Source organism: Peromyscus leucopus, chromosome 12, assembly GCF_004664715.2.
Source record: "Peromyscus leucopus breed LL Stock chromosome 12, UCI_PerLeu_2.1, whole genome shotgun sequence".
NCBI lineage: Eukaryota > Metazoa > Chordata > Mammalia > Rodentia > Cricetidae > Peromyscus > Peromyscus leucopus.
Window position 1 is genome coordinate 1,805,765 of NC_051073.1, and position 26,271 is coordinate 1,832,035.

Below are 26,271 nucleotides of genomic sequence, written 5' to 3' on the forward strand. Positions count from 1 at the left end.
GACCAAGTGGCTTATGGAAGAAAGAGTTTGTTTTGGTTTACAGTTCCAGAGAGAGGCACTATCATGCAGGGAGGCATAGCAGTTTACAGCCAGGGCAGAAAGCTGGGAGGTCACATCTCCAGCCACAAACATGGAGCGGAAGGAGTGAACTGCAAGCTGGGTGAGGCTGTGAACCCCCAAAGCCCATCCCCAATGGTGTACTTCCTGAGTGAGGCCCCACCTGCCAAGGGTCCCATACCCCCCCCCCAAACAATATCTCCAACTGGGGACCAAACACTCAAACCCATGAGCCCATGAGCGACATTTCCCATACAAACCACCCCGTGGTTCATTTGTAGAACACCACAAAAAAACCTTAAGTAAGAATGAGATTTGGAGTCAGCAGGGTACAGAGCATCCCTGTGTGTCCGTCTGGTACCTTGTCTCATTGTGACAGTAGACAGTTCACCAAAAGCAGGCGCAGCCACAGCATTCGAGCTGGTGATTGCTGTCAGTGAGAGCTTCCATAGTCTGACTAGATCTGCCTTTGCAGTAAACCTGCTCCCCGAATCATAATTCAGTCCAATCGGGTGATGCCTTTTGATTCTGGATTGGCAATATAGTTCCAATATCATTTCTAAAGAGCCAGAAAGGAAAAAATCTAGACATTCCAAACTTCTGATTTTTTTTACCTCTAAAAGTCCTTGGCAACATGCTTGTTGATGTGGTCATTGGGAAATGGGCAGCATAAAACAATGAGGGAAGTTTCAATACAAATACAGGCAGGTAAGACGTCAATTAAAATTGGAGTTCCTGTTTATTGAACTCTTTGGTCACAATGTCCACATTCTTTCTAACACTGAGAAAACAGTGGCATCCAAGGAGAACATGAGCTATAAAGTCTGCCCTGGGGGATAAATGAGGAACTGCAACCAAGCACATAGGATGGGTAGGCATTCCAGCAGGCCCTTCCTGTTTCCAAACAGCCTGAGTGAGGTAGAAGTGAGATTCCAGTCAGATAGGGATCAGCTGAGAACAGGCTCCTGAGGAGTGGGACCTACCAGGAGAGATCGTATTGAAGTTACTTCATAAATCACTGGAATGCCATTTTACTGCTCAGTGGTAAAGCCTACTATCTTTGAGACCCTGCCCTTGATCCCTGGCACCACTGAACAAACAAATAAGTAAATATTCAAATGTCTATTATACATTAGGCACTACCTAAAATACAAGGAATTCAGCTCACAAGGTTTGACTGTGGAACCAAATCTTCTTAAATCTTGGCAGCTTGGCATAGTAACAGCAGAGCCCAACACAGAATTCTGGTGAGGGGCTTGGGCCAGACCTGTCTTCGAAGCAAGGCTGGGAAATAGTCAGGCTTAGTGTCCAGAAGAAGCAGGCTTGGTTAGTGCAGAGCAATTTCTTCTAAGGATGAGCAGAGCAGACATACCCACCCCCAGGGAGTTCACAGTTTTGTGGGAGTCAGTCTGTAAGCAGTATCATGAAACCCATGGTCAGTGGCCAGCTGCACCAAGTGCTATCCCAAGAAACCACAGGAGGTACAGAGGTGGTGGAGGGACACAGGCCTGAGTCAGGGCGTGGCTGGAAAAGAGGAAGGTGATGTGCAGAGAGGAAGCGACTGAGGTCAGGAGGCTGCAGTTAAAAGTCAGCACACAGTGGCAGCAGTGTAGGAACTGAGTGGAGCCACCAGAGGGAAGAGCACTCTATGAGGACGGAAGGAAAAAAGGCCTGGATCTGGTCCTGCTAGGACCGCGGGATGGTATTTAGGGTTTCAGACCCCACTCAGAGTGAAATGCCAAGATACTGTAGGAGATTTAAGGAGGGAAGCTCATGGATGTGTGTGTGTGTGTGTGTGTGTGTGTGTGTGTGTGTGTGTGTGTATTCTTTCTTTGTTTCTCTGTGTGTGTGTAAAATGCATGTACCTGTGTGTGCACTTTTATGTGTGTGTGTGTGTCTATCTGTCTGTCTGTGAGGTATACTTTATTTTTCAGAACAGCTTCAGATTTCAGAAGTGTGGGGTACATACAGAGAGCTGCCATTTATACCCCTCCAGTTTCTCTTCTTACTGACGTCTTTAAGACTACACAGTTCTCTATACCATTGAGTTTGGATATAAATGTATACTTCTTAAAGTGAATGGCCATTTAAAAGCTTCAAAGGCCCCTGAGGGCATTCTCTTAAATATAGAGGACAGTCCTGGGAGACTGGAAAAGAAAAATGCCAAAAACCACCAAAGCTGATTGGTAAAAGCAGCCTCAGCCTTAGGACATTCCTGCCTCCGTGAGGAGTCACTTCACACACATGGCCCAGACTGGCTAGAAAAGTTCCTCATCCCCAAAGCCCAGCTTCTGAGCCAGCTGGCGTTTGCCCGCCGTGTTTAGGACAACGGTAACAGGAATGGATTTGGTGGTTTGTAATAGTCGGTGCTCTGTGCCAGACTCGGTGGTTCCAGGGATCGCAGGGCTCCCTCCCCTCCCCTCCTTTGGCCAATATTAAGTCCCCAAGCCCAGACACCGTGCAGGGGTCCCGGCAGCTCTGGTCCATTTGTGTGGATCCAGAGTCAGTTGGGGGCTTTCCACTTGTCATCTCCATGTCTGAGTATCTAGCCAGGTTGAGCTCCTACAAGGAAAACCTGCCCCTCCTTCCTGCATACCCAGCCTCCATTGCACGCCCAAGCGTGCTGACTCAAATAACGAAGAGTAGTCTCTGCCTTGGGGCTTGTGCACCAAGGAAGTAGTGTCTGGTGGATGGCACACGTGGGGGTTGTTTTCCTTGGAAGAACCTTGGTATCTACCAGTCCTGAGAATCACTGAAACTAGTGGCATTGGGTGAACCATTATCCCAAGCCCATGCCCACCCTTAGCTGTCCCCTTTCCTTAGTGTGTGCATGAGTTAAAGATCAAGCTGTGTGGGGAAGTGGACAAAGAATCATACAGCCAGTAAATAGCGTTGGTCCAGATTTACTTCTTCTGGCCATTGGACTTTATGTTTTATGTTGTCTATTCTCTCAGATATTAAAAGTATATTTTAACGTGCAGTTTTGGGGCCCGAGACGAATCGCTTCATAAAGTACTCTGAAAAAATAATTGAGCTCATAGAAAACACAGCTTGGAGTTGCCTGGCTTATGAAACTCCAAGTGTTTAATGTACTGCTTATATTTTGGTTAGTAGAAGGAAAAGATGCTGCAGTGGAGACTCTCATATGTGAGCATGTCCTTACATGGAAAACCCCTTATAAGGCAGATACCAGAGCACCCACAGCTGCAGTGTTAATTGACTCGGCGTGGGGGGTGCTGCTCTGTTGGGAAGGTCACCTTGGCTCTGTGTAGATAGTCTGCTCTTTTGTATTGTAGCTCCTGCTCGGATCCTCACCTTCAGTGGAACGGTGACTACTCCATGGATGAAGGACATTGTCTTGCCTTGTAAAGCTGTTGGAGACCCCTCACCGGCAGTAAAATGGATGAAAGACAGGTAACCAGTAACCCAATGTATGCCTTTTAGTGAGCCCTTAGCCAGTATGTCAGGCAGCCTTGTACTAAATCTAGTGGGCTTCTACTCTGTACACACACACACACACACACACACACACACACACACACACACACACACACACATACTCACATACTGTTTGTTGTAGTCCAAGCTAGCCCAGAACTCTATAATCAAGGATGACCTTGAATGTCTGACCTCCTGCCTCTATTTCCCTAGTGTTAAGATTACAGGCATGTGCCACCATGCCCACTATATTCAATGCAAAGCATCAAATCCAGAGCCTCGTCCATGCTAGGCAAGCACTCTACCCACTGGGCTACACGCCAACCCCTACCTCATGCATATTAATGGAAGCTGAAGAAACCTAGCACTCTCCTGAAATGAGGTAGAAATAGCAGCCAGTACTGACCTTGGAGCATCTAACTCCATCAGGAGAAATTGCTTAGGAGCATGTGGTCTTGATCAACTGTGTATATCAGTCCTCTACCAGTCCAGACCCTGAAATCCATGAAAACACTTGTTAGGAGAGGAGTCAGAATAACCAAGTAGCACGGTGGAGTTGCTCTATATTACCAGGGCATGGAGACAAGGTGCTCAGGTCATCAAGAGCTTTACCAGCTCTCTCATCTTCAGAGATAAGGACAGTATAACCTCAGGCACGTGCCCCAAGAAGGAGCTTTAAGAAATGGAGGGGTTGGAGAAATGGCTCAGTACTGACCTGTCAGGGGATCTGAGTTTGGTTCCCAGCACCCATATCCAGTGCCTCATAACTGCCTGTCACTCCAGCTCCAGGGCAATCCAAAGCCTCTTTCCTCCATGAGTGATACACTTACGCACCCCTCTCCCCACATACACACATAATTAAAGCAAAATAAGAGATGGAACGCGGTCCCATGTAGTTCCAGCTCTTGAGAGGCTATGGCAGGAAAATGGCCAGTTTGAGGCCAGCCTGCTGGGCCACATAGCGAGAACTTGTCCCAAGAAAAAGAAATGAAACACTAGAACTTGACTAACAGAAAAGCTGGTTCTCCATACTTAATAGTGATTACTGTGATAATAAAGCAAGATAGAAGGAAAGAGCATTCAATGAGTTCTGTCCACGTGTCTCTTAAACATGCTTTATCTCTATGCAGGGGGAGAAATTAAGATATAAATAGAGGCTGAACATTCACTGATAGGCATGGAGATTTAAAATAACAGATTCAGAAGGGTGCCTATTTTCAAACAAAAGCACTTACAAGCGTAAATGGTTGAAATAATGGATTGGGTCCTGTGAGCAATTTTCTCATTACATTTTAAGTTGGTTAATCCAAAGTAAATTCATAAGCTCCCTGAGTCAAGCTGGCACTCTGCCTTACCTGAGAGTGACCCCAGTCAACTGGACAATCTGCCACCTTGGCCTGTGGTTGTGATGACAAAGAACTCTTCACGGGAGATTCAGCTTTGTGCTCCCTTGAGATGCCAGGTTGTTCTGTGTATGTCACGTTCATTAAGAACTGTAATCTGAAAGTGATTTTAAGTCTATAAGAGATCACAAAATTTAGTTTGCCATGCATGATTTGGTCAAGCTGGCCCTTCTGCCAACAAGAGATCTTCTCACAATCGCCACAGTGAGAAAGTCTCCAAAGCCTGAGGAGTAGAGGAAAGAGAGACATGTAAGTGTGACAATAGTCGTGAGCACTTGACCACTAGTTGAGCTAGATTCTTGGCAATGAACACAGCTCTTCTTCTGCATGACAGATTTTTTTTAAATCTCTACTAGTCAGTAGTTTGTCAAATAATCACAGCATAGTTATTTCATAATGCAAAAATAATTGAGGTTGCAATTGTTTGCTCTGGACAAGGCTTAATGCTTCTTGCCAACCTCAGCTAATGTGGGTTGTAATTTCTTTAATCTGTGCATTTTTCTTCCTGTGAGGTAGTAACGGGACACCCAGCCTGGTGACGATTGACGGCCGTAGGAGCATCTTCAGCAACGGAAGCTTCATCATTCGCACGGTGAAAGCAGAGGACTCGGGCTATTACAGCTGTGTCGCCAATAACAACTGGGGATCGGATGAGATCATTTTAAATTTGCAAGTACAAGGTACAAAGTGGGGGGGGGGTAGGAGGTCTTGAATGATCTTTTACTACATGTGCCTTACATGCAGATAGCAAAATTGAGCCAACTCAAAAACAACCCATTGCTATTTTCGTTTTGTAAATACCATGTTCAGTTTGGAAAATATAAACTGAACAAATCAAAAGCCACATATTGGTTTTTTTTCTTACATATAAAGTGCCTAGTCTCTTATTTCTATATGTGAACATCTCTGAAAAAAAGTTCTTCTTGATAATTTCAACTCACACATGTGTAACCAGTACAGCATTCATGGAAAGTAAGTCTCTGAGTGTGATCATTTATGTCTGCTAATTAAGTCAATAAACAATGAAATATCTTGCACCAGCTACAAAGTTAAGTAGTATAACAAGAGGCTTAGAGTTTCAGCTCTTCATAGAGGCACTGATTGAAGCTCTAAGCTCATTGTTAGACTTTGTATTTGATATAAGGTATTTAGTAATTTATTGTCATAAACAAAATATACACAGCCACCTTCAAATAATGTGATATTAAATCAGTGTGCAAAGCCCACATGACTATTGATTGGGTTCAGATTTAGTTGCAGTATGGATATTTTATCAGAGGAAAATTAAAGTGTGTGCTTCTTTGGATTCAGATACTGTCATGTTAACAGAGCACAGCAAGTGAAAATACCCTCAGTACTCTCCTGGGTAGGACAAGATGGTGGGGAACCTTATGTTCTAAGAGTACTGGGAAATCTATCTTGAATTTTGAGTTAATTGAAATCAGGATAGTTCTAGGGAATTGATGAAGCTACCATTAAATTATTTTTCTAAGAAGATGGGTCAGTATTTCAGGCCTTTGGTCAACATCTCAGGCTTTCCTCACAGGAAGAGAGGATGTTTTATGTGAGTGCTCTCTAAGTCTGGGATGATCTGATTGTGAATTGATTTAGTGTTTTGTCCAGAATTGAATTAAGGCCACTGTTTAGCAGTGTATGTCCCTCAAGCCTTGCATATGGTTGGGTACACATTGCCACAACTGCTGTCACATCTCAGCTTTGGTTTTCAGGGCTCTTTATGCATGTGTATGAGTGTGTGTATGCCTGTGTGTGCACATGTATATATCTGTGTTTACATGTGTCTGCCTATATGTATGTGTGTATATGTGCTTGTTTGTGTGTGTACATATGCATGCATGTGCATGTGTGTGTACTCATGTGTATGTGATTGTATATATGCTTATATATGTGCATGTGTATGCATATATATAATATATATATGTGTGCTTGTTTTTGTGTGTGTGTGCATTTTTGTGTGGATGTGTGTGTGTGTGTGTGTATGTGTGTGTGTGTGTGTACACGTGCTGTGCCTTGAAGCATGGAAGTTTTTATAATTATTCTTCCTACTAAATGAATTTCCCCTTTCTTTTTCTTGGGAAAAGCAGAGCAGCTAAGTGTGTCTATCATTTCCAATTAATTTCCTGGATGAAATTCAGAGTAAATTAGTGCCTATGTCCTCAGTAAATTTAAAGATTTCAGTCCGTAATGAACAACTCAGGAATCCAAGGGATGGTGAGGAAATGAAGGAAGTTGAGATAGAACTGTGGTTGGCTTTTCCTTAAATAACAGATCCATTGCATTCTGTCTCTTCAGGCTGGGATATCAACGGAACAGACAGTTTGACAGAAATGAATTGCCTATTTTGGCAACCTAAAACACATATTTAATCAATGGCTGTTACAAATGATTTGGTAAATGACTGTTACAGAGGATTGAAGATGTGAAAAACTAATTCTTGTTTTCTACAAACTGTTTCCTCTCTAGTTCCACCAGATCAGCCTCGGCTCACTGTATCCAAAACAACCTCTTCCTCCATCACCCTCTCCTGGCTCCCTGGAGACAATGGGGGTAGCTCCATCAGAGGTAATGAGATGAGCCATCCAAATCACTATTCTGTAGAGTTATCCACTGGCCAAAACGTGACACATCTTCACCAAATAACTGTTATGTGATAGTTTATCACTTCAGAAAATTAATTTCCCAATTATCTATGCATGCTTCTGAAGCATACATCTGTTTTTGTGGTGTCTGCAAACCTATAGTTAATATAATTAATAGTGAACTATTAACAACTAAAGGAAACAATGAGGGCCACCTAGTTTTCTCCACTAGAAGCCATGCTGTTCTTGTTGGTTTCCAATTTTAGTAACTTGTGGTCATTTCTCCTTTCCAGCTGTCCAGAATCATGTAAGAAAGTCATTAAGTTGTAATAAGTGTAGCATCTCCTTATCAAATAACTGTTAGGTGTTAGTTTATTTTCCCCCAGATTTTGTCAGCTCTACATCGTTCCTTCAACTCACCAGTTACTGTCCTTGCATGTAATTAAAGGTGCGGGGCGTTCAGATTGGAAACAACATGTTTGCCAGAAGGCTTGGAATTGTGAGCTGCAGCGAGGTCTGAGGGAGGCTGCCACTGAAGTGGAGAGATGCCCTGGTCATTCTGTCATGAGTGGAGTTGGGGCGCAATCTAGTGATCCATAGACAAGGAAAGGTCTTTCATTCAGAGAATGAGTGCCAGGGCACAACAGAGGTCACGCAAGAGGAGGGAGCTTAGACTCAAGGGAGGGCAGACAAAAGACTCAGAAATGGCCAGGTGGAGCCATGGGGCACCCAGCCAGCTTCTGGCTTCTGGGGCCATGGCACCCCAGCTCCTTCAGCTTAACTCTCAGCACGGCGGCCTCCCTGAAAATAGTCACACTCCCCGGATATCACAAGTGCCACTCACCAGGACGTGGCTGTCTTTTAGAGCCAGTTGTTGGGCGCTGGCTGAAGGGAGACTCTTCCTTTTATTTCTGTCAGAAATAAAAAGGTGAGGTTACTCTGTAAAAATAGCTGATGATTAGGGGTGAGGCTGTGCCTGTGGGTTTGAGGAGCGTGGGACAGCTTTGAAACGGCTGCCATGTGCAAGGCACAGGGACTCATTAGCAGAGGAACAAAATCACTGCTGCCAAGAAGCCGCCAGGACCCAGCTGCAGGCGCCACACAGCACAAACCGTGGCGGTCAAATTACTGCAGCAATCGGGGTGACGCTGGGCAGCTGGGGAGGGGAGAGGGCCACAGGGCACCAAAGTTTGTGACAAGTGGGTGAAGTGTGGATGCCAATCAAGGCAACTGGGCTCAAGGGCTACCAATGGCCTCACAAAGCAGAGAGAGAAAATTCTCAGAGAAAATAAATGGACTCAGAGAATGCAGGATCTAGATCCCAGACAGTTCGAATTTTGTTAGCATCATAATTTGAGAGAGACCTGGTAGCTGCCAGCATAGAAGGTCTTGGAAATGAAGCTAATTGGGTTGATGAAGAATTTCCAAGTCAAGTGTCCCAGGAAATTTCAGAACATCCCTGAAAAACTGTGCTCCCTAAAGCCACTGGCATTGGAGGGCATCATAAATTGGGCACCTGTACTGATGGATGTTCTTGTCAGAGAATCCAGCAACAGCATTAGGGAACAGAAATCAGGTAGCCAAATTACTTAGGTATAGAGGTGGTCTCGGCGGTAGGAAATGAGAGCAAAGCACGGTTCCCAAGATACAAGCGAGCTGGAGTGGAGGCTGAGAGCAGATCTTCTACGGAGATGGTTTATCTTGGGGGAGCTCAGGTTAGGAACATAACGGGGGGCAAAGAGGTCCAGGAAGCCAGAGAGAACAGGCAGGTGAAATACGTATGGAAGATACTGATAACAACGGGAGACAGAAGCAGCGGTGAACGATACTCCAGGGAGGCACTTGGGGAGTCTGAATGGCACTGGTTTGGGCATGGAACCCCTGCAGTGTGTCAGATGAGAAGTGTTCTGTGTTAAAAGAGGAAGTCCCCAGGGAGAGATAGAAGATATTAGTCCCCTAAGGCCCTGACACCGCGCACAAGTCAGATTATGACAGTCTAGGTGCCAAGGGGCAGAGCAGAGAGGACACATCTGACCTCAGAAACATAACTACAGAGATCAGTGATAAAGAACATAAGAAACAGTTTCAAGGACACCAGAGCAAGGTACGGGTACAAGGCCCCCTGTTGAGGAAGTTTGCATCTCCCTCGCTGCTCAGTTGTCACCAGCACTGGCACTGTGGGATCAGAGCACAGTTTGTGGCATTGTGTGGGGTGACATAAGCAAGGTGCTTAGGGCACTGTCTGGTATGGACAGTGGTCAGTGGTAGCAGACACCATGAAGAGAGTGGTTATAGGCAGAGATGAGAAATGAATTTTCAAGTGAACCATTCACCCTGAGGAGAAGCCAGGTTGCTATAGAAATGTTGGGATGGCTGCAGGGCTTGGAGCCAATATTGCCTGTGACTGCAACTGTCCTCCCAGTACTGTGTAGGAAGGAGGTAATCATGAAGGCTCCTACTCTCACTCCATCCCCATTGTCAACATAGCCCCTTGCAGCCTTACCCAAAGATTTAGACATGTGCCCTGAGAGACAGACATTTGACAGCTTAGTACTCATCCCATACTGTCCAATGTGGTGTTCAGTGGGCATGGAAAGAAGCATAGTAATGTTACCACAGTAATAATGTCTTGTGTGGCCAAAGTGACTCACTGATCAGTTCACCCCAGCACGTCTCCCCATGTGGGGGAAACTTCCTGGAATCAGGAAGAGCTAGAATTATTCTCTTCTAAAAACACCCAGACTTGGAGAACTCATCCTATTACCTCAGAGAATGCTCACTAGGACATTTCTTGATTCTTGTAGGCTACATCCTGCAATATTCCGAGGACAACAGTGAACAGTGGGGTAGTTTTCCCATCAGCCCCAGTGAGCGCTCCTACCGCTTGGAAAACCTGAAGTGTGGGACCTGGTATAAGTTCACTCTTACTGCCCAAAATGGAGTGGGACCGGGGCGCATAAGCGAAATCATAGAAGCGAAAACTCTGGGAAAAGGTGAGACACCTGCCTGCCATTTCTCTATTTCTTGTCTCCCAGCACGAAGGAGGGAGGATCACGAAAGACTCAGCAAATACTTAGTAGTCGTTTTTTATGTACTTGAATTTTCTCATTCCTGAAATGAAACTGGAAGAGTGACAGAGTGATGAGAGAGACCACAGAACCTTTCAGAACGTTTTGGTCCCCTACCTCATTCTTTCATTTGCAGTTCAAAGAAGATTCCCCTAGGAAAAGTCTCAACAAGAGTGCCCAGGCTGGGCAGCCGTGAAATGGGTGGGGCACCTGTCCTCAAAGATTTTCAGGCTGAAAATGACTAGGCTAATAGGTTAGCACTTCGAAGTGAATTGGGATTTTATCTGAAATAAGTAGAAGTTCAAGGAGATGAAGCCCAGGGAAGCAGTTCCCAGGGGTCAAGGGTCAGCTGGAGATGCTGGAAAGAAGGGGGGACATGGCTCCTTACTGTGTAGCAAGGAGAAGAAAGGTCTGATGAGCTCCTTTCCTACAAGGGGAGGAAGCCCAGATGGCTGGAGAGAGGCAGTATTTGGATCTAGCTCCTGAGTCTTGGATAACAGGATGAGGATTCGGGGACACGGGGTTGGTCTGTGTAGAATGATGCCTGCTATGTCTGAGGCCCCTGAACTAGGTGTTTGGACTGTAGAGAAAGCTGTTAATACCCCCCAAATCCCACTCTGTCTTCTCCCAAATCTCCACTCGGTATCTACATGAGAAGGGAAATTACTCAGCTCTGCATGCTGCAGTGTGAACCACTGAAGGATTCCACATAAGAAAGTAGAGCTGTTCTTCAGAGAACTCTACACTGTGTAAAAAAATAGCTTGTATCCATTCAACTTTCACTCACGCTCAGGTCCTTGTGGTCGGGACAACTTGTTGGTTCCCAAGGTTTTGTTCCTGCTGAGAATGACTGGTGATCTGGCCTTCGCCAGAGCTAGGCTCTGCTGAGACAGTAGCCCAGGCAAACACCTGAACACAGTGTGGTCACCCATTTACCCACAAGTAACACTGCCTGTCTCCCACAGAACCCCAGTTTTCCAAGGAGCAGGAGCTCTTCGCCAGCATCAACACCACCCGGGTGAGGCTGAATCTGATTGGCTGGAATGACGGAGGCTGTCCCATCACCTCCTTCACTCTGGAGTACAGACCCTTCGGGACCACAGTCTGGACCACGGCTCAGAGGACCTCCCTCTCCAAGTCCTACATTCTGTACGACCTGCAGGAAGCTACGTGGTATGAGCTGCAGATGCGCGTGTGTAACAGTGCCGGCTGCGCCGAGAAGCAAGCCAACTTCGCCACGCTGAACTACGACGGCAGTAAGCTCCAGGCGTCCTGGCTTTCCTGTTTGTGGCTCGGGGATGGGCACATGTTTGCTATTCCCTCTCCTAGGAGACACTTGTCGTTATCACAGAGTGAGCAGTGCCCCCAAAGCCCATGAGGGTGTGGGCCGTTCAGCCCCCTCTCTGTGGGCTTCCTAGTCCATGGCACACAGGGGACCATCACCGTGTGTCCATTAAAAAGGGACTGAGGACCAACATGAACTCCCTTGGGAGTCTTAGTGCAGGAGCTGGCTTCTCTGAAGGACTCTGCCTCATGGTTCTGTTGCTTTGCAAATGACTGTGAGCTAACACTGCTTTTGTTGTCTCCCACCCCTCCCCCACCCATCCCAATCCACACAACAACTTTCTGTTTGCTCTCATTACACCCTTAAAATGCATGTGCGCAACAGTTTTCCATGGCCAAGGAAGTTAGGTTAGTCTGAGCAGAAGCAGCAGAGGCACTGAGGGGAATAGAATGTCGAACGGGGTCACAGCGGGCCTGTGCACACACATGTGGCACACTCTGAAAGACAGGGAGTCTCTTGACCTTTTGTTGCCCCAAACCAATTGATTTAAATTCTGACCCTTTCTCTAATATTGGGGGGAGGTCTCTTACTGATACTTGAGCATCACCCAGCTCAGCGAGCTGAGGCAGCATCTCCAGGGTTAGTTAACGGGTCCTCTGGGAGGCCTTGCTTGCAGCATTTCATGATGGTTCTGTAGCCTCACGGTAACCCTCACTTGTTGAATCGCAGTGATAGGTTCTGATCACCAGTGGTGATTCATCAGGCTGTTTGGAGCTGTGGGCCAGCTCCCCTCTCAGCCTTCTGTCCCTTCCACTACTCAGAATGGACGGTGGTCCCAGTAGGCCGAGTTGTTCTTTCCTCTCTGGACACTGTGCTAATCCTGCTTGTGTCTACCTCCTGCCTTCAATCATTGCTTCTAAAGCCCTTCTCAGATAGAACCAAATTCCTCTTGCTGTTGCAGGAAGGACCCAAGAGGGAAACTCTTCTGGTGTTGGGGCTCTACCCAGTGGTCTGCTGTAGCCCTGGAATCTGGCACAGGGTCAGCCATTGTACTTTTGGATAGCTGTCCTCCCCTTCAAAGGCCCAGTCCCCTCTTACATTGCCTCCTTCTGTCCTCTGTGTGTCTTTATTTAGAGAAGTCCTTGTCCCAAGGGTCATGCATAGGCAGAGCAGCATTCATGTCTAAGGTTCTTCTCCCAATGGGGCTTAATTCTCTGTTCTTACACACCAAAGTGCCAAGACCATGGCTTTTATGAAGTGCTTAGCATTTAAGGCTTCCCCCAAGCTCCCTGAAAGCACATACCCAGTTGTGTAGTTAGTATTCTTGTCACTTTGGACACCTCCACTCTAGCCCACGGCTATGCTCACATATGGGCAGATGCCGGAGAGCTTGCTGAAATCCACACGTGGATGGCATGCTCACATCTGATGATGTCACTAGGAGTTCTGGCACAAATAGTCTTCAGACTTTAAATATTCAGCCACTGGGACACGTATAATGTTCTCACTTCACTCAAGAACCTATTAGAAAAGTGCATGTAAGGTGCATTATATTTTCTGAAATAATTTAATGGCACAAAGAAATAAGAGTACATAGTTTTATACTGTCTTGTAAAGGACAGTAGATATCTCTGAATTGGTACCATGGCTGTGTACCTTTAGAATCTCTTTTGTCACATATGCCTGAAGATACTGTTTTCATTTTAGGACAAACAAACTTGAAACAGAAATTGACCTGATATTCATGTCAGTCAGATCCACAACTTCTCTACCTCTTTATCTGAGTCTCCACTGTTTACCTTTTCCAAAACTTTCGGCTTGTCCTTGCAGTGTCCTATGCACAGACCAGCCTCACAGGTGCCTCTTCTGTGTCTCTTTCTTGGTGTCTGGTTATTTGCAAGATTGGGTCTGCTGCCAGAGATGCTGTGAAATTGGAAGAACTCTGCTCGACTCCAGCAGAGATCAGAGAGGGCCAACGGTTGTATTTTCACTGCTCCAATTACTAAATGCAAGATAAGATCATTTTTGCTCTTGGAGAAATGATATTTTTTTTCCTAAAGCCTTGGCTTTCTGGTTTACATGGAAAAGGCAGTGAGAATGGAGCGCCTTATATAATGGAGGATGGCAAGATGTGTGCCCCATAAAACACAGATGTCTGTTTAGATCTCTGCACCCGTGCTCAGCCTCGGGGTGGAAAGCATCTTAAGACAGCCCAGAGTTCAGTTCATGTCTGCTTTTTCTTTTGGTTCTAAATAATCTGAATTTGTAGAGCAGTATAACAATGCCCTGGCAGCGGCCCAGATGGACCCCGTTTGAAAGGTTGCCCTTTGCTCTTCTGCCCTAAACTGGGAATTTTAAAAGCAGCTGTGAAAATAGGATTGAGATCAAGAGAATAATCAAAAGATAAAAGGTATACCCTTCTTTAGGCTGGAGTACCTCACATCCTCCCCTCAGGGGCTCTTCCATCCAGTTGACAAACCTATTGTTCTTCTTTTCATATGCACTTTTTCAAACAGCCTTTAGCAAAAGCACAATGCCTGACAGCCAAGTGGGCATTGGATTTCAGGTGAATTAATGTGGCTTTTGTGAGCCAGAGCCCAGGCATCCTACTGTCAGGTGGTGGCATCCTACAGTGCTGTGCAAAACACAGTCCTTTACAAAGATGTGCTAGACTGGAGGAGTTTGGGCCAAGGGAAGACGAGTGAGCTTGTCAATCCAGAGACTTGTGGAAAAGTTCCTCTCATTTCCTCATCACACAGACACCCTTGGATCAATCACACCGCGCGGTTTTTTTCTGTAACCTGTCATCCCTAAAAACTCCACCATGCTGTCGCCATTAATAGTCATCTAACATCGTGGCCCTGCTTTCAGGTACAATCCCTCCACTCATTAAGTCAGTTGTCCAAAGCGAAGAAGGGCTGACCACCAACGAAGGGCTCAAGATCCTAGTGACCATCTCCTGCATCCTGATCGGCGTCCTGCTTCTCTTTGTGCTTCTGCTGGTTGTGCGGAGGAGACGGCGGGAACAGAGACTGAAGAGGCTGAGAGGTAGGTCCAGGTGCCTGGGGACACCATGTGTCCCCGGAAGAGAGGTCAGCCAGAGGCCACTCTCCAGAGGGAAGACATGTCCCCTAGGAGCCTGCTCTGCCAGCTATGATTCAGTGACTGATGTGGCCTCTGAAAGACTTTGAAGCCCTGTTGGGGAGGTGGGGACCCAAAGCATTCAATCACACACAATCAGAAATGGAGTGTAAGCAGCCCCCTTACAAGTCCCCTAAATCCTAGATATTGCCAGACAAAGAAAATTAATTTCTCATGGGATTTTCAAGCCTGCTCTGTTTGATTTTCAGTGGTTCTGGTAAAGTCACCAATTACGGCTTTAGCAAAAAAAAAAAAAAAAAAAAAAAAAAGCTTTGAGATTTGCTCTGGAAATGAAAATGATGTTGCCTGGAAGCAGAGATAGGGGCTTATGGGATAGGCAGAGTGTAGTGATGCAGAAAGTACACCCTTTCCTGAATTAGAGTTTAACTGTAAGGAAAACACAGCAGAAGATGTGGGACACAGGCTAGAGAGCCATGGTGAATAGATTCCATTTCTCCAGGGTCTGACTGTGTGGTTCTGGGTGAGGAAGCTCTTCACACTTTCTGGCCAGCAGCCCTTACTCTGCAGTGTGAGTGCAAAGAATTTCAAATAAGTAACTCTGGGAGGAAAACATTCTGTACCTCCTACTTATCAGGTCTTCGACCAAGCCATTGTTTGACGGGGCACCCACAGAGTATTTTCATTTCAGTATCAAGACAGTGTGGAGCAGTGTCACAGCTACATAGCCTTCAGAGTTACATTCCAGGAGTAAGCCTTGAGACAGCCCCCCAAACACGCCCATGGTACCCAGAGGCCTTGATTCCATACTCAGGAGACCTTGATCTCATCTGTAAGTGCTTAACTTGACCCTGATCCTATTAGCACAGCTGGGCATGATGCTGTCTGGTCCATCTTCTCTCTCCAGAAGTCTCCTGGCATGTGCCCCTCACTCACACTTATTACTATCAATTTCCCCTCACTTCACCAACTTGAAGTCCCTTTCAGCCCATCTGCACATTTTAACTGTCTTTCCATTAAAGATCCCAGAGCCCAGAAATTCAGATGTGTCATCTGTCAGTCTCATCAAAACATTCTTCCTAAGCCAATTGCATTTCGATTTTGTAGATAACCTAAGCACTTTGCTGATGCTTCTCATAGATAAAGGCAACTCTGAGTACTACTGAGATGTGCGTGCCTCAGCATCTAATAGGTCACACATGCCAAAACAGGGCTTCGGACAAATCCTGAATCAGTGTGAAGGAGTTAGGGGTGAGTCCCAAATGAGAAGAGAGTGGGAAGCTAAGAGTGGGAGCCCGCCACAAAGATAGAATAATACCCAGTGTGTTGAGAAATTCGACAAAAAGAACCATGTTGCATTGCACTTGGGGTGTCTGTCACTAAAGAATCAAATGGACATTTTGATAACCCTCTTTCACCATAAATCCCAATGGCCTGGACTTTGGGAACATTATCTTTGAGGTATCCAGTGGCAGTCCTTCCATGTAGATAGCAATCTCAAACTAGTTCCATATAAAAGGCTGTGAATTGCCTGAGACTCTTCATACCAACCATGAAGTGTCTTATTGATGACCTGTGTTGACTCACACCAGTGTGGTAGCGGATGGATGAGCTAGCTGGGCGGAGCTTCTCAGGGCTGTATCACCCTGCCAAGCCCCTCCCCCACTTCCTTCCCACTCCCTCAGCTACTGCTTTATTTTCATGACTGTACCTGTAACCTCAGCACCTAACACAACCTTTTGTTGCCAAGAACATTTCCAACAAAAGCTGTTGCTAACAGGTTCGACTGATAGAAGACCCACAAAGTTTCAAGTTTTCCTCCTTACCAGTTCCTTGGCCTTTAGTTGTTGTGTTGAAAGGGCTGTGTCCAGAGACTGTCCTGGGGTTAGCATCTTAGTGCTCGCATCTCTACATTTAGACTCTGGTGTTTTGCAGTTGGGCTTGTGAGAGGAGAAGTCCACCACATCTGGGAGTGCAGGCTCTCAGTCCCTGAAGTGGTTTTGTTTCCTTTGTGTAGGAGATAAGGAAGAGCTAGCTAGTGGGAAGGTTTTTACAGGGAGGTAGCAAGAGAAACAGAATGTATTCCTGTGAGTGCTAAGGGGCAAAGAATTCAAGAGAAGTGCCTTGTTCCAGCTACCAGGGTACCAACACAAAGGGTCTGACAGGAGAGGGGCAATAAAGCAAGGAATGTGGTACCCAGTTCAGACCCCACCACTTCCTAATGCCAGACTTAAAGGTCATGTTGAGATGAATTTAATTTAGCAAACCTCTGTTGGTTGTCTACCATGGGTCACATGTAACACTAAAAAAAAATAGTAACAGCATTTTCTTATCCCCCATTACTTTTGATCACAAGAGATTGACAAGGTCCTGGGGATCAAAAGGTCTCTAAGACCCTCTGACAGTAGACAGTGATCCCTTAGAAGTATTAGAGCAAGGGTTACAGTAAGGGGCACAATCATCATTTCTCTGTAACCCCAGGAAGTGCTGCCTTAAAAGGACAGAGTAAGTGAAGGACCCACAGAGAGAATGAGAAAGCCAGGCCAGTCTCCAGAGAGACCTACAAACTACCTACCCCCTTGAAATGTCCATTAACCGCATAAAACATTTCCAACACAGATGCAGCCACAGAGTTTGAAGTCACAAGTGCCTATTAACCCCTCAGGATTCATTAGTAATGCTACTCAATTAAAACCTGGCCCATGTAAAACAGATCCTGTGCCTACATTCAGATCAGTTCCCATAGGCTTCATCCATGGAGAGAACATTTCCTGCCATGCTTATCTTATCCAAAACAAGGCCAGTATTTCTAGGAACACATCGGTGTTACTCGAACATCCATTTAGCAGGATCAAAAATGGGGTAAGCAAATTTGAATTAGGTATAAATAGGAGTGTCTTATGGATGTCCTTAAGGTTATTCGAGGCCAAGTTCAGATTGTTCTTCTTATTGAGTGGCATTGTCCAAAGTTGGACAAAACTGAAATGTTTCCATGGATGGCACATCGTGCTGTGTAGAGGAGCAACCTAGTTAGGGAGTACAAGGTAATATTCTTTTATGCAAAAATAAAATGAAAGAAAATGGGACTGAAGCAGCTTAGCCAACCTATATTCTCCCTTCCTGAGGACTTACTAAATTTAGAGTACAGCGACCTTCTAAATTGTCTCCAAGTGCTAGATTTTTAAAATCTATATCCTTATCCAGGACTTCAGAAGCTGCCTCTTGCTTTTAAAGATGCCCTGGTTTTCCCCAACTTCTAGATCCTTTGAACTGCAAGGTTAGAGAGTGAGTCACCAGCCAGACCCAGAATCCCAGCAGCCCCAACCTAATAAAAATTTGATTCCCAGGTCTAGTACTCCACTCCAATATTAGTAAAATCTCTGCTATTTAGGAGGGGATTTTTGAGAGACTGAAAGCCTGTGATGGTGCCATTCAGCAGGGGTCAGCTGGCATGTCCAAACCAAGAGTTCTACCTCAAGTAAGATAAAGATGGTGATCAGTTGGCCTGGCTGCCTGGCAGCAACTTGACTGTTTCTCTAGCAAAACACCCTTCTCCCCTTAAAACAAAAACAGTCATTATTTCAAACATGCTTCAGAATGAATGAAGATTTCCAAACTGACCAATGTCAGGTGGTCAGTTCAACAAGAATCTGGGTTCGTGGTTTACAAGGTGCAGACTTGGGGTGGACTGTGAAGAGTCATTTCCATTTTCTTAATTCTACTGACTAGTTTCTCCTCTGTAAACAACCCAAAGCTCTCCCCATTTCAAAAACCAAAAAGCAACTTGAACTAAGCTCAGGCAGGCACTTAAGCTTGAGGAAAAAGGAAAAATAAACATGCTTCCACACTGGAGTGTCAACCCCCACTGCTAGGAAAGGGGAGGAGAATGCAGAGAGGGTGTCCCCTAAGGGGTTCATTGCCGAGCCAATAAACTGTGGTTAAGAAAACATGGTATCAGGACTGAGGGATGTTCAGTTAAGTGCCCACCTCATAAATATAAACATCTGAGTTTGATCCTCAGTTACTACTTAGTTATTTGGTGACATGCAATTGTAATCCCAGCACCGAGGAGGTAGGAACAGGCAGATTGCTGGGGCTCAGTGAACAGCCAGACACCTTTCTGGTCAAGCTCCAGGTCATGGAAGACCTGACCTCAAAAGAAAAAGGTAGACAGATGGATGGTGCCTGAGGAGCCATGCCTAAGAGTGTCTTCTGATCTCCACATAAAGGTACACACATGTGCACCTATATAACATGAGCTACCACCAACACACACACACACACACACACACACACACACACATACACACACCAAGGTCCTTTACTATGAAAACTTTCATTCTATCTTTTGTTCTCCTTCAGTCCTTCCTTCTCTCTCCTTCCATCCTCTCTCCCTCCCCCGAGCACTCCCACCCTTTCTTTCTCTCCCTACAGTTGTCAGAGCAGAGCCGAGTAAATGAGAGTTTCTGTGTGAGAGGGTGGAGAACCAGGAAGCACTGAGATGAGATGGAGGTGAACCAAGGGCAGCTGGTGAGCTGGACACAACAATGGGCAGTCAAGAGCAGGCACCGTGGATGTCAGGCTGTCCCTGGAACCATGCCTGGCTTGCCAGGGTGCTCTGGCCTGCCCTTGTTTGTTCTTGCAATTTTCTCGGGTCACGAGCAAGTAAGATTGTCTTTGGGGATATTTATCTCTCCTCAGCTTTACAATCTTCCACACGAGCATGGCAATGATTAGAAGTTCTGGCTGGGATCTTGTAAAAACCTAAATGCAGGTTCACAGCCCTTGCAAAAAAAAAAAAATAGCTACATTATGATTTTCTTTTCAGTCCCACAGAGAAGTGGGGCTGACAGTGGGGAACCTTCAAATAGAAACTTTGGATGAGTGGAGCAGCAAAATGAGATCTGCTATCCATAGATGGTTCCCTTCTGCTTTGAGGTATACAAGTAACTTCACAATAGAGGTTAGTCCAAGCACACTCCATTTTCCTCAAGAGCTTCAGATAAGCAAACACAGACCTGAGGCTATGAATAAGAGCACTCTCTCTTTACACCCCCCCCCTCTTTCTCCACCCTCCTCTGTCCAAGAAACATATAGATGTTTAAAATATGAAGCTGCTCAGACTCTTAAGAAAGCCTTGCTGGGCTGCAGGCAAGGGCCTGGGTGGACCATTCCATGACATGATGCAAATCTACTGGTGTGCTCCTTCACACATGTGCAGAGCCAGGGCGAGAGCAGTGTCCTCAGAGAGTACATAGACAATGAACAAGACCAAACTGTGATGCTCCTGAAACACCTCGGGTGGGTCTCCCAGACCTGACAGAACTGTGTACTTCTAGAGCAGTCCCCCATCAACCCCTGAGTGACTTGATGGGGTATAAAATTGGCATTGCCGTGTCCATGCTGTAGACTTGAAAACTAAAGGCTCTACCATGAGTCCAAAGGTCCAAAGCAACATTGGGACAAAGGGAAAAGAGAGTTCAGGTCACTGTTCCAACCCCTGTCCTCCCAAGAAACTTGGCATATGCCACTAAGAGATAGGCTATCTCAATAAGTTCAAGTAAGTTTTTAATGACTAGCAATGACTCATGGAGTCAGAAGGAATAAGCATGCTATTAAAAGCATATGAATGTGATTCCCACTCCAAAGCCCTTGGTTAATTTTTTTTTTCTTGATTAATACTCCCTGTCATTTGGTCCCTAATTTTATTAACACATTGATATGTAACTTGTGCCTTGTATATCTGCCATAGTTCTCCCTGAGTATTTTCACCATTGACTACTTGGAAGTCAGCCAGTATCATATGCTCAGCCACATGGCCTCTCACCCACTGCCAGAACCTCAATACCCTCCACCCCACCACACACATGAAACTGTTCTCCACAGGCAGATGACCAGTGACAATCTGATCATCATTATCTCTGTCATTATTTTCTAGTCTTCCCTGTATCACTCAGGAGCTGGAAAATGCCTTCATAAGCTCCTTTCTTCCACATTTCTCTTTCACCGGACTAGCCTGGTAGACTTTCTCTATCATCCCCTAGATTACAACAGATTAGTAGAGGAGCCAAGAAAGGTATACAGAAGTAGCCAAGGACTTCAGGAGATATGTCACCCAGTCTATATCTTAGATTGAGCTGAAATATGTGAAAATGTAAAAAGCTATGCCCAGAACTGCCTGACTGTGTTTGGGCAGGAAGAGCTGGTCTCTGGGTGATGTTCCCACAGAACAGATGGCAGGTGGAGGGAATGCCACTCAACATCTGCTCTGCTCTGGTGTGCAGCGGGGTGGGGGGGGTGCTATCTGAACCAGAACAGCAGGACCAGGAATTATAAAAAGGAAGAAATGGAGGGAGAGAAGGAGGGAGGGAAGGATGGAGGGAGGGAGGGAAGAAGGAGATGAGATGGGAAAGAGTCAGAGGAAGCTCAAAATGCTTAACAATTACCAGAGCCTCCATCAGCCTGCTATTTTTCCCAAACCTGTGAAGTAGCCAAGGTTCCAGGGGGGGAGTTGGTTTTTCATTATTGACATAAAACAATCACACATGTCCAAAAGACAATGAGCAAAATGTAGACACCAATTACTGCTATGGTATTTCACTGAAGACTCTCCTCAACTCCTACCCCCGGAAAGATTCGAAATTGGGTCACAGGGTTCAAGTTCTGAGAGACCCCAAGAAAGACCATTTTAAGTTTCTAAGCAAATTTTTGTGAATAGTCTTTGAATCACCAAAGGCAACTTAGAGATGCTAGGTGATGGGTGGTATCCACCCATTTAAGAATAAATCAGTTCAGAGCCTTTTATTTTGAAGTGAATTTACTTAAGCCATAGAAAGGGTGGTTTCTGAGCCACCAGGAAATGTAATAAGAGCCAGCAGAGGTCTGGGATAGACCCACTCTCTGTTTTGACAGGGCTGACTGATAAGGAAACAAGCCGTGGAGGGCTGAGTAGACGGTAGTATGTGGCTTGCACAGGTGGGAAGGAAGACTGAGATAGTAGAGTGAAGAGTCCAGAGGTCATGGACTTTGAAAGGCTACAGTCAAGAGGATAAAATTGAATCAGCAGAACTGAAAAGTCTTCTATAGGAGTCATATATATATATAAAACTACCAGTGTCTGTACTCAGGATGGTAGCTGAATAAAGGACATTATGAAATTGCAAGCCTTTCATAAAAGAGAGAGTCCTAAGTAGGGAATTACCTAGAAATTAGGACCCAAGAAGTGCTTGAGGATTTTAGGGAATTTAAACTCAAGAAGAGAACACTCAGCCCAAATATGAGAACAACAATACCATTTGGTTGGCCCCAGAAGCCCCCATCATTATGGATAGGTAGAAATTGTATCAAGAATTTCAGTACCAGAGAGGGATGCTGTGTCCTTCGAAAGTCAAGTGAAACTGCACCCACCTGTGATCCCAGCACTGGGGAGGCTGAGGCAAGATCAGGAGGGTGAGCCAAGCCTGCACTGTGTAGCAAGACCCTGTCTCAAAAGAGCAGCAAAAGAGGATCCCAAAGAAATCTCAGGCCACTTCCCCACTCCCCTGTCTACTAAGGACTAGGCTACACCCAAGAAATAACCAGGTAGAGGGGCGAGAATGTGGATATTTGAACAGGTGGTCACAGGCAAGACTGGAGAGTTCAGCTGTAGGTTCAGAGAAGAGCCACAGTGCTGACAGCCACTGGTTCCAGGAGGGAGCAAAGAGCCAACCCAGAGCTGAGGGCCTTGGAGAAGTCACATCAAAGCAAGTTCAGGAAAGAGAGAGAGGAGAAGGGAGAGGAGAGTCACAGCAGGAATCGAGAACGGACAGGACACCTGAGAGCACCATAAGCCCCCCCTGAGCAGCTCAGTGCTGAAGATCTCTACTGCATGGGGTTGATTTGAGAGTGTCAATCAAAGGTGTGGGCCTGGGAGACACAGTGCAAGTCTGTTGCTCTTCTGCTACTTCCGTGACAAAAAAAAAGGCTAAACACTGGAGCTGGGGTCACCTAGTGTTAGTATCTGAGTGGAGAAGAAGAAACAAGACATAAGGTCCTGTGGGGAGATGTTGGGGAAGCGCTAGTCATTCTGGGTGTCCTGGGATGTGAGGGGCCATTTGGTGTGCAGCAGCAGGAGACAGTCACTTCAGTGACCCACAACCCCCAGCTCTGGACCCCCTAAAGGTAGCACACATTGTAATAGCTGCCTGAGACCCAAGGGAAAAGATCTCAAATTTCATTAGGAAGCTAATTTGAAAGCCTCTGTCACTGTTAAGATCCTATATTCCAAAATTATTAAAATGTACTAATGTGCTCCAGATTCTCTCCTTTCCCTAAATGAAAGCATGTCTGAGGTGTGCCTCTGGCTCTTTCTTTACCCTCTCCCTGTATGAACACGAACAACACTCCAAGCCTTGGCTCTGCCCAGATCTCTCCCCAACTTGACTTTTAGCCTGCCTCTCAACAGCCCTGTCCAGCACCTCTAGCTTTAAAACAGGTCTCCTCAGCTCTCTACCCAAACCCAGGTTCCATGAGCATCCCAATTCTAGCCTTTTTCCTGGGCTCCGTGCAGTCTGTCTGTCCTGTCCCTACTACAACTGGCAGGGCTCTGGGTTTTGGCAGGTTCTTTCCAATGCCACATTGTACTGTCATCCCACCCTCAGGCCACTTGGTTCCTTAATCCAACCCTCACGGGTTCTTGTTTGGACCCCTGTAAGAAGCTGGTGGTAGAGCATAGTACCCCTCTTCCCATCCACACCTTCTGAGTAAGAGTAAGAGGAACACCAGTGTACAGCCCTCTCACCCCCACCTCTGCCATCTTCAGCCTCATCTTCGCCAGGTAGCAGCTTTCAGACAGTGCTGGTCACCTCCATAACATTGAGGCCACCCTCATCCATCACCATGCCAGTGACCTCTCTATACAGTAAAGGAGACCCGTTCTTCCCTGAACAAGTCCATTATCCCAGTGCCTGTGAGTTATCTGTGTGGAGCAGATTGCCCATTTAAGCCCTAACCCCTCAGTTAAGTTTCCTGGTGCCTTCCAAGCAGAGATCTATCTCTTTCTCTCCAGCTTGATACACTACTATCCTGGGATTATCTCCCTTAACCTGCTGGGGCCAGGTGTCTGCTCCTTGGTGTCTGGGAGTCTAACTCTCACTCTACTCCAGGTACAAAGAATAGCAGAGAAAGTGTTTAAGCCACAAACACTGGACATGCAGTCCCACGCACCACCAGGCATATTCAGGACCCACTTCCTCATCTCTAACCGCAACACAGTGATACTGAAGGGACTTATCCTATACTTCTAAGATAACAAGCATGATATGATACAGGTCCTTAGAAAATGCTCCAGGGTTATATCAGCTTGCCTTGGGCCATGCAAACTCCAGACTGTGCTTAAAAAAAAAAAAAAAAAAAAAAAAAAAAAAAAAAAAAAAAAAAAAAAAGTTGGACTTCTCAGTTTAGTTCCAGGGAGCTTGTAGAAGAAAGGAATTCCAACTAGTACAACTTTCCCCAAAATTTTTGAAGAAGGACATGATAGCTCATATGGAAGGAAGACATCTGTTCTCAAGAATGAACTTAGGCCGGGATGACTGGCATGGCTTTGGAGCCCAATTCTAAAATGATCTTAGCCCGGGAAGGAGGCCAGCCAGCTACAGCCGAGGTCGATGCAGTTAGAGGGCCACTTGGAGATTCTGTTCTCTTTTGTGGAGCCTTGGCACCCTACGCATCAGTGTGAAGAGCCTCCAAGGAGTGCTGGTGGCTAACGTGGAACAAACACGCCGTGTAAGGGCAAGTGTGGGGTCGGGTATCTCAGACATACACTCCCAGTGTGAGCTGAAGACAAGTATTTACTCTGTTCAGTTCTGTCCTCTTTCTTAGCATATTGTACTAGCCACTGTTGGGTGTTACAGAGAGCTAATTACTCCCCGGCTTCTGGCATTCCATAGATATATTTACTTTGTACGTGTTAAATCATTCAGGAAGAGTAGAGACTCATGCTATTTACTTCATCTTTGCAGACAAATATAAAGACATGAGCTAGGAGATTCAGTGCTATTTTGCTTCCTGTGTTTTTCCATGTGGGTGGAATAGAGGGGGCAAGTTTTGTCTTCCATACTGAACCCATCTGTGCACAAAGCTGGGGCCCCATGCTGAGGCTATCAAAGGGAACTAGCATGGCCTGGTGGTTTTTAGAGCAATCTCTTGGGGGTCATTGGGGTGCCAGGTGCTAGAGAATTGATCTGAGATTGTCCCCCATGTCTCTGCACATGGGGCATAACAGGCAAATCCCAGCCCCCAGAGGAGGAGGTGGAAATGTCCCTGCTTATGCATTTCTTCAGTGTGGAGCCATTCACCATCAAACAAATCTATTTGCAGAAAGTTCTATTCCTTGAACAGGATCCCTAACATAAAGTCTTAGAGCAATGAAAGAAATAAAAAAAGAGAGAGAGAGAGAAGGATTTTGTGTTCCAGGAAAGGAAACTCTGCTTTTGCCAGGAGGGAATGTGTAAAAAGCATAAATCATACTTTAGAGCATTTCTAAATAGCGTTACCAAATAAGTCGATCTGTCCTACAATATTTTGAGATATGATTTCTTGTGTCAGGGTGATAACCAGGTCTCCATAAATAGTGTCTTTGAGGAAGGGGATTCCACAATAAAGTTTTATTTCTGAGTTTGAAATAAAACATCCAAGTTTGTAAAATCAGTGAGCAACCTGGGGGCACAGAACTCTGTACTGAAGCCCCTTTAGAGTGAGGCACAGTGACTTAAATCCTCTGTTCTTGTCTTTCCTGGTTAATGAAAAGAGTGGGTTTGTTCTACATAAATGATTTTTCCCAAATGTTAATTTTCTGACTATTGAAAATAAAACTGGGTTTTCTAGAAGTGATAAATAATTAGATTGTAATAAAAACTTTAATAGATGTCTGCAATTTTATGCCTGCAGGATACTCATGCATCTTTCTGTTATAAATAACAGCCATAAAAGAGTCCTATGTAGAAGAAATAAAGGAACCATAAAGCCCTGGCCATTAGTGTGACATTGTTAAACAAAAGCACTTGAGATGGCTTGCCATCTGACTGGAGGGTTTGTTATAACTACATAAATGAGTTGATTTCTTCTAAGTGTATATTAATTATGAGTTATGGATCTTGCACTAATACTAGCTTTCTCTCCCCAGATGCGAAGAGTTTAGCTGAAATGCTCATGAGGTAAGAACATGACATTCTTATTTTTCCCTGGGCATCACGTGTCAAAGGACAGACAGTTCCACCTGGCCTTGATTATTTCTTAATGATAAGGATGATCTGAAGTTGGTGACATATTTTCATTTCAACGTATAA

The 26,271-nt window shown here is 45.5% G+C and overlaps 1 protein-coding gene across 1 annotated transcript in view; it reads left to right on the forward strand.

Annotated features, from left to right (window-relative positions):
- The window catches only part of LOC114700349 (Down syndrome cell adhesion molecule homolog), a 216,542-nt gene that overhangs the window by 146,354 nt on the left and 43,917 nt on the right, over positions 1–26,271 (forward strand). The window contains exons 15-21 of the mRNA XM_037210023.1: positions 3,354–3,471; positions 5,415–5,578; positions 7,380–7,478; positions 10,300–10,488; positions 11,529–11,819; positions 14,720–14,896; positions 26,109–26,139. Of these exons, the coding sequence (XP_037065918.1) occupies positions 3,354–3,471; positions 5,415–5,578; positions 7,380–7,478; positions 10,300–10,488; positions 11,529–11,819; positions 14,720–14,896; positions 26,109–26,139 (1,069 nt within the window). The remainder of the gene's footprint in view (positions 1–3,353; positions 3,472–5,414; positions 5,579–7,379; positions 7,479–10,299; positions 10,489–11,528; positions 11,820–14,719; positions 14,897–26,108; positions 26,140–26,271) is intronic.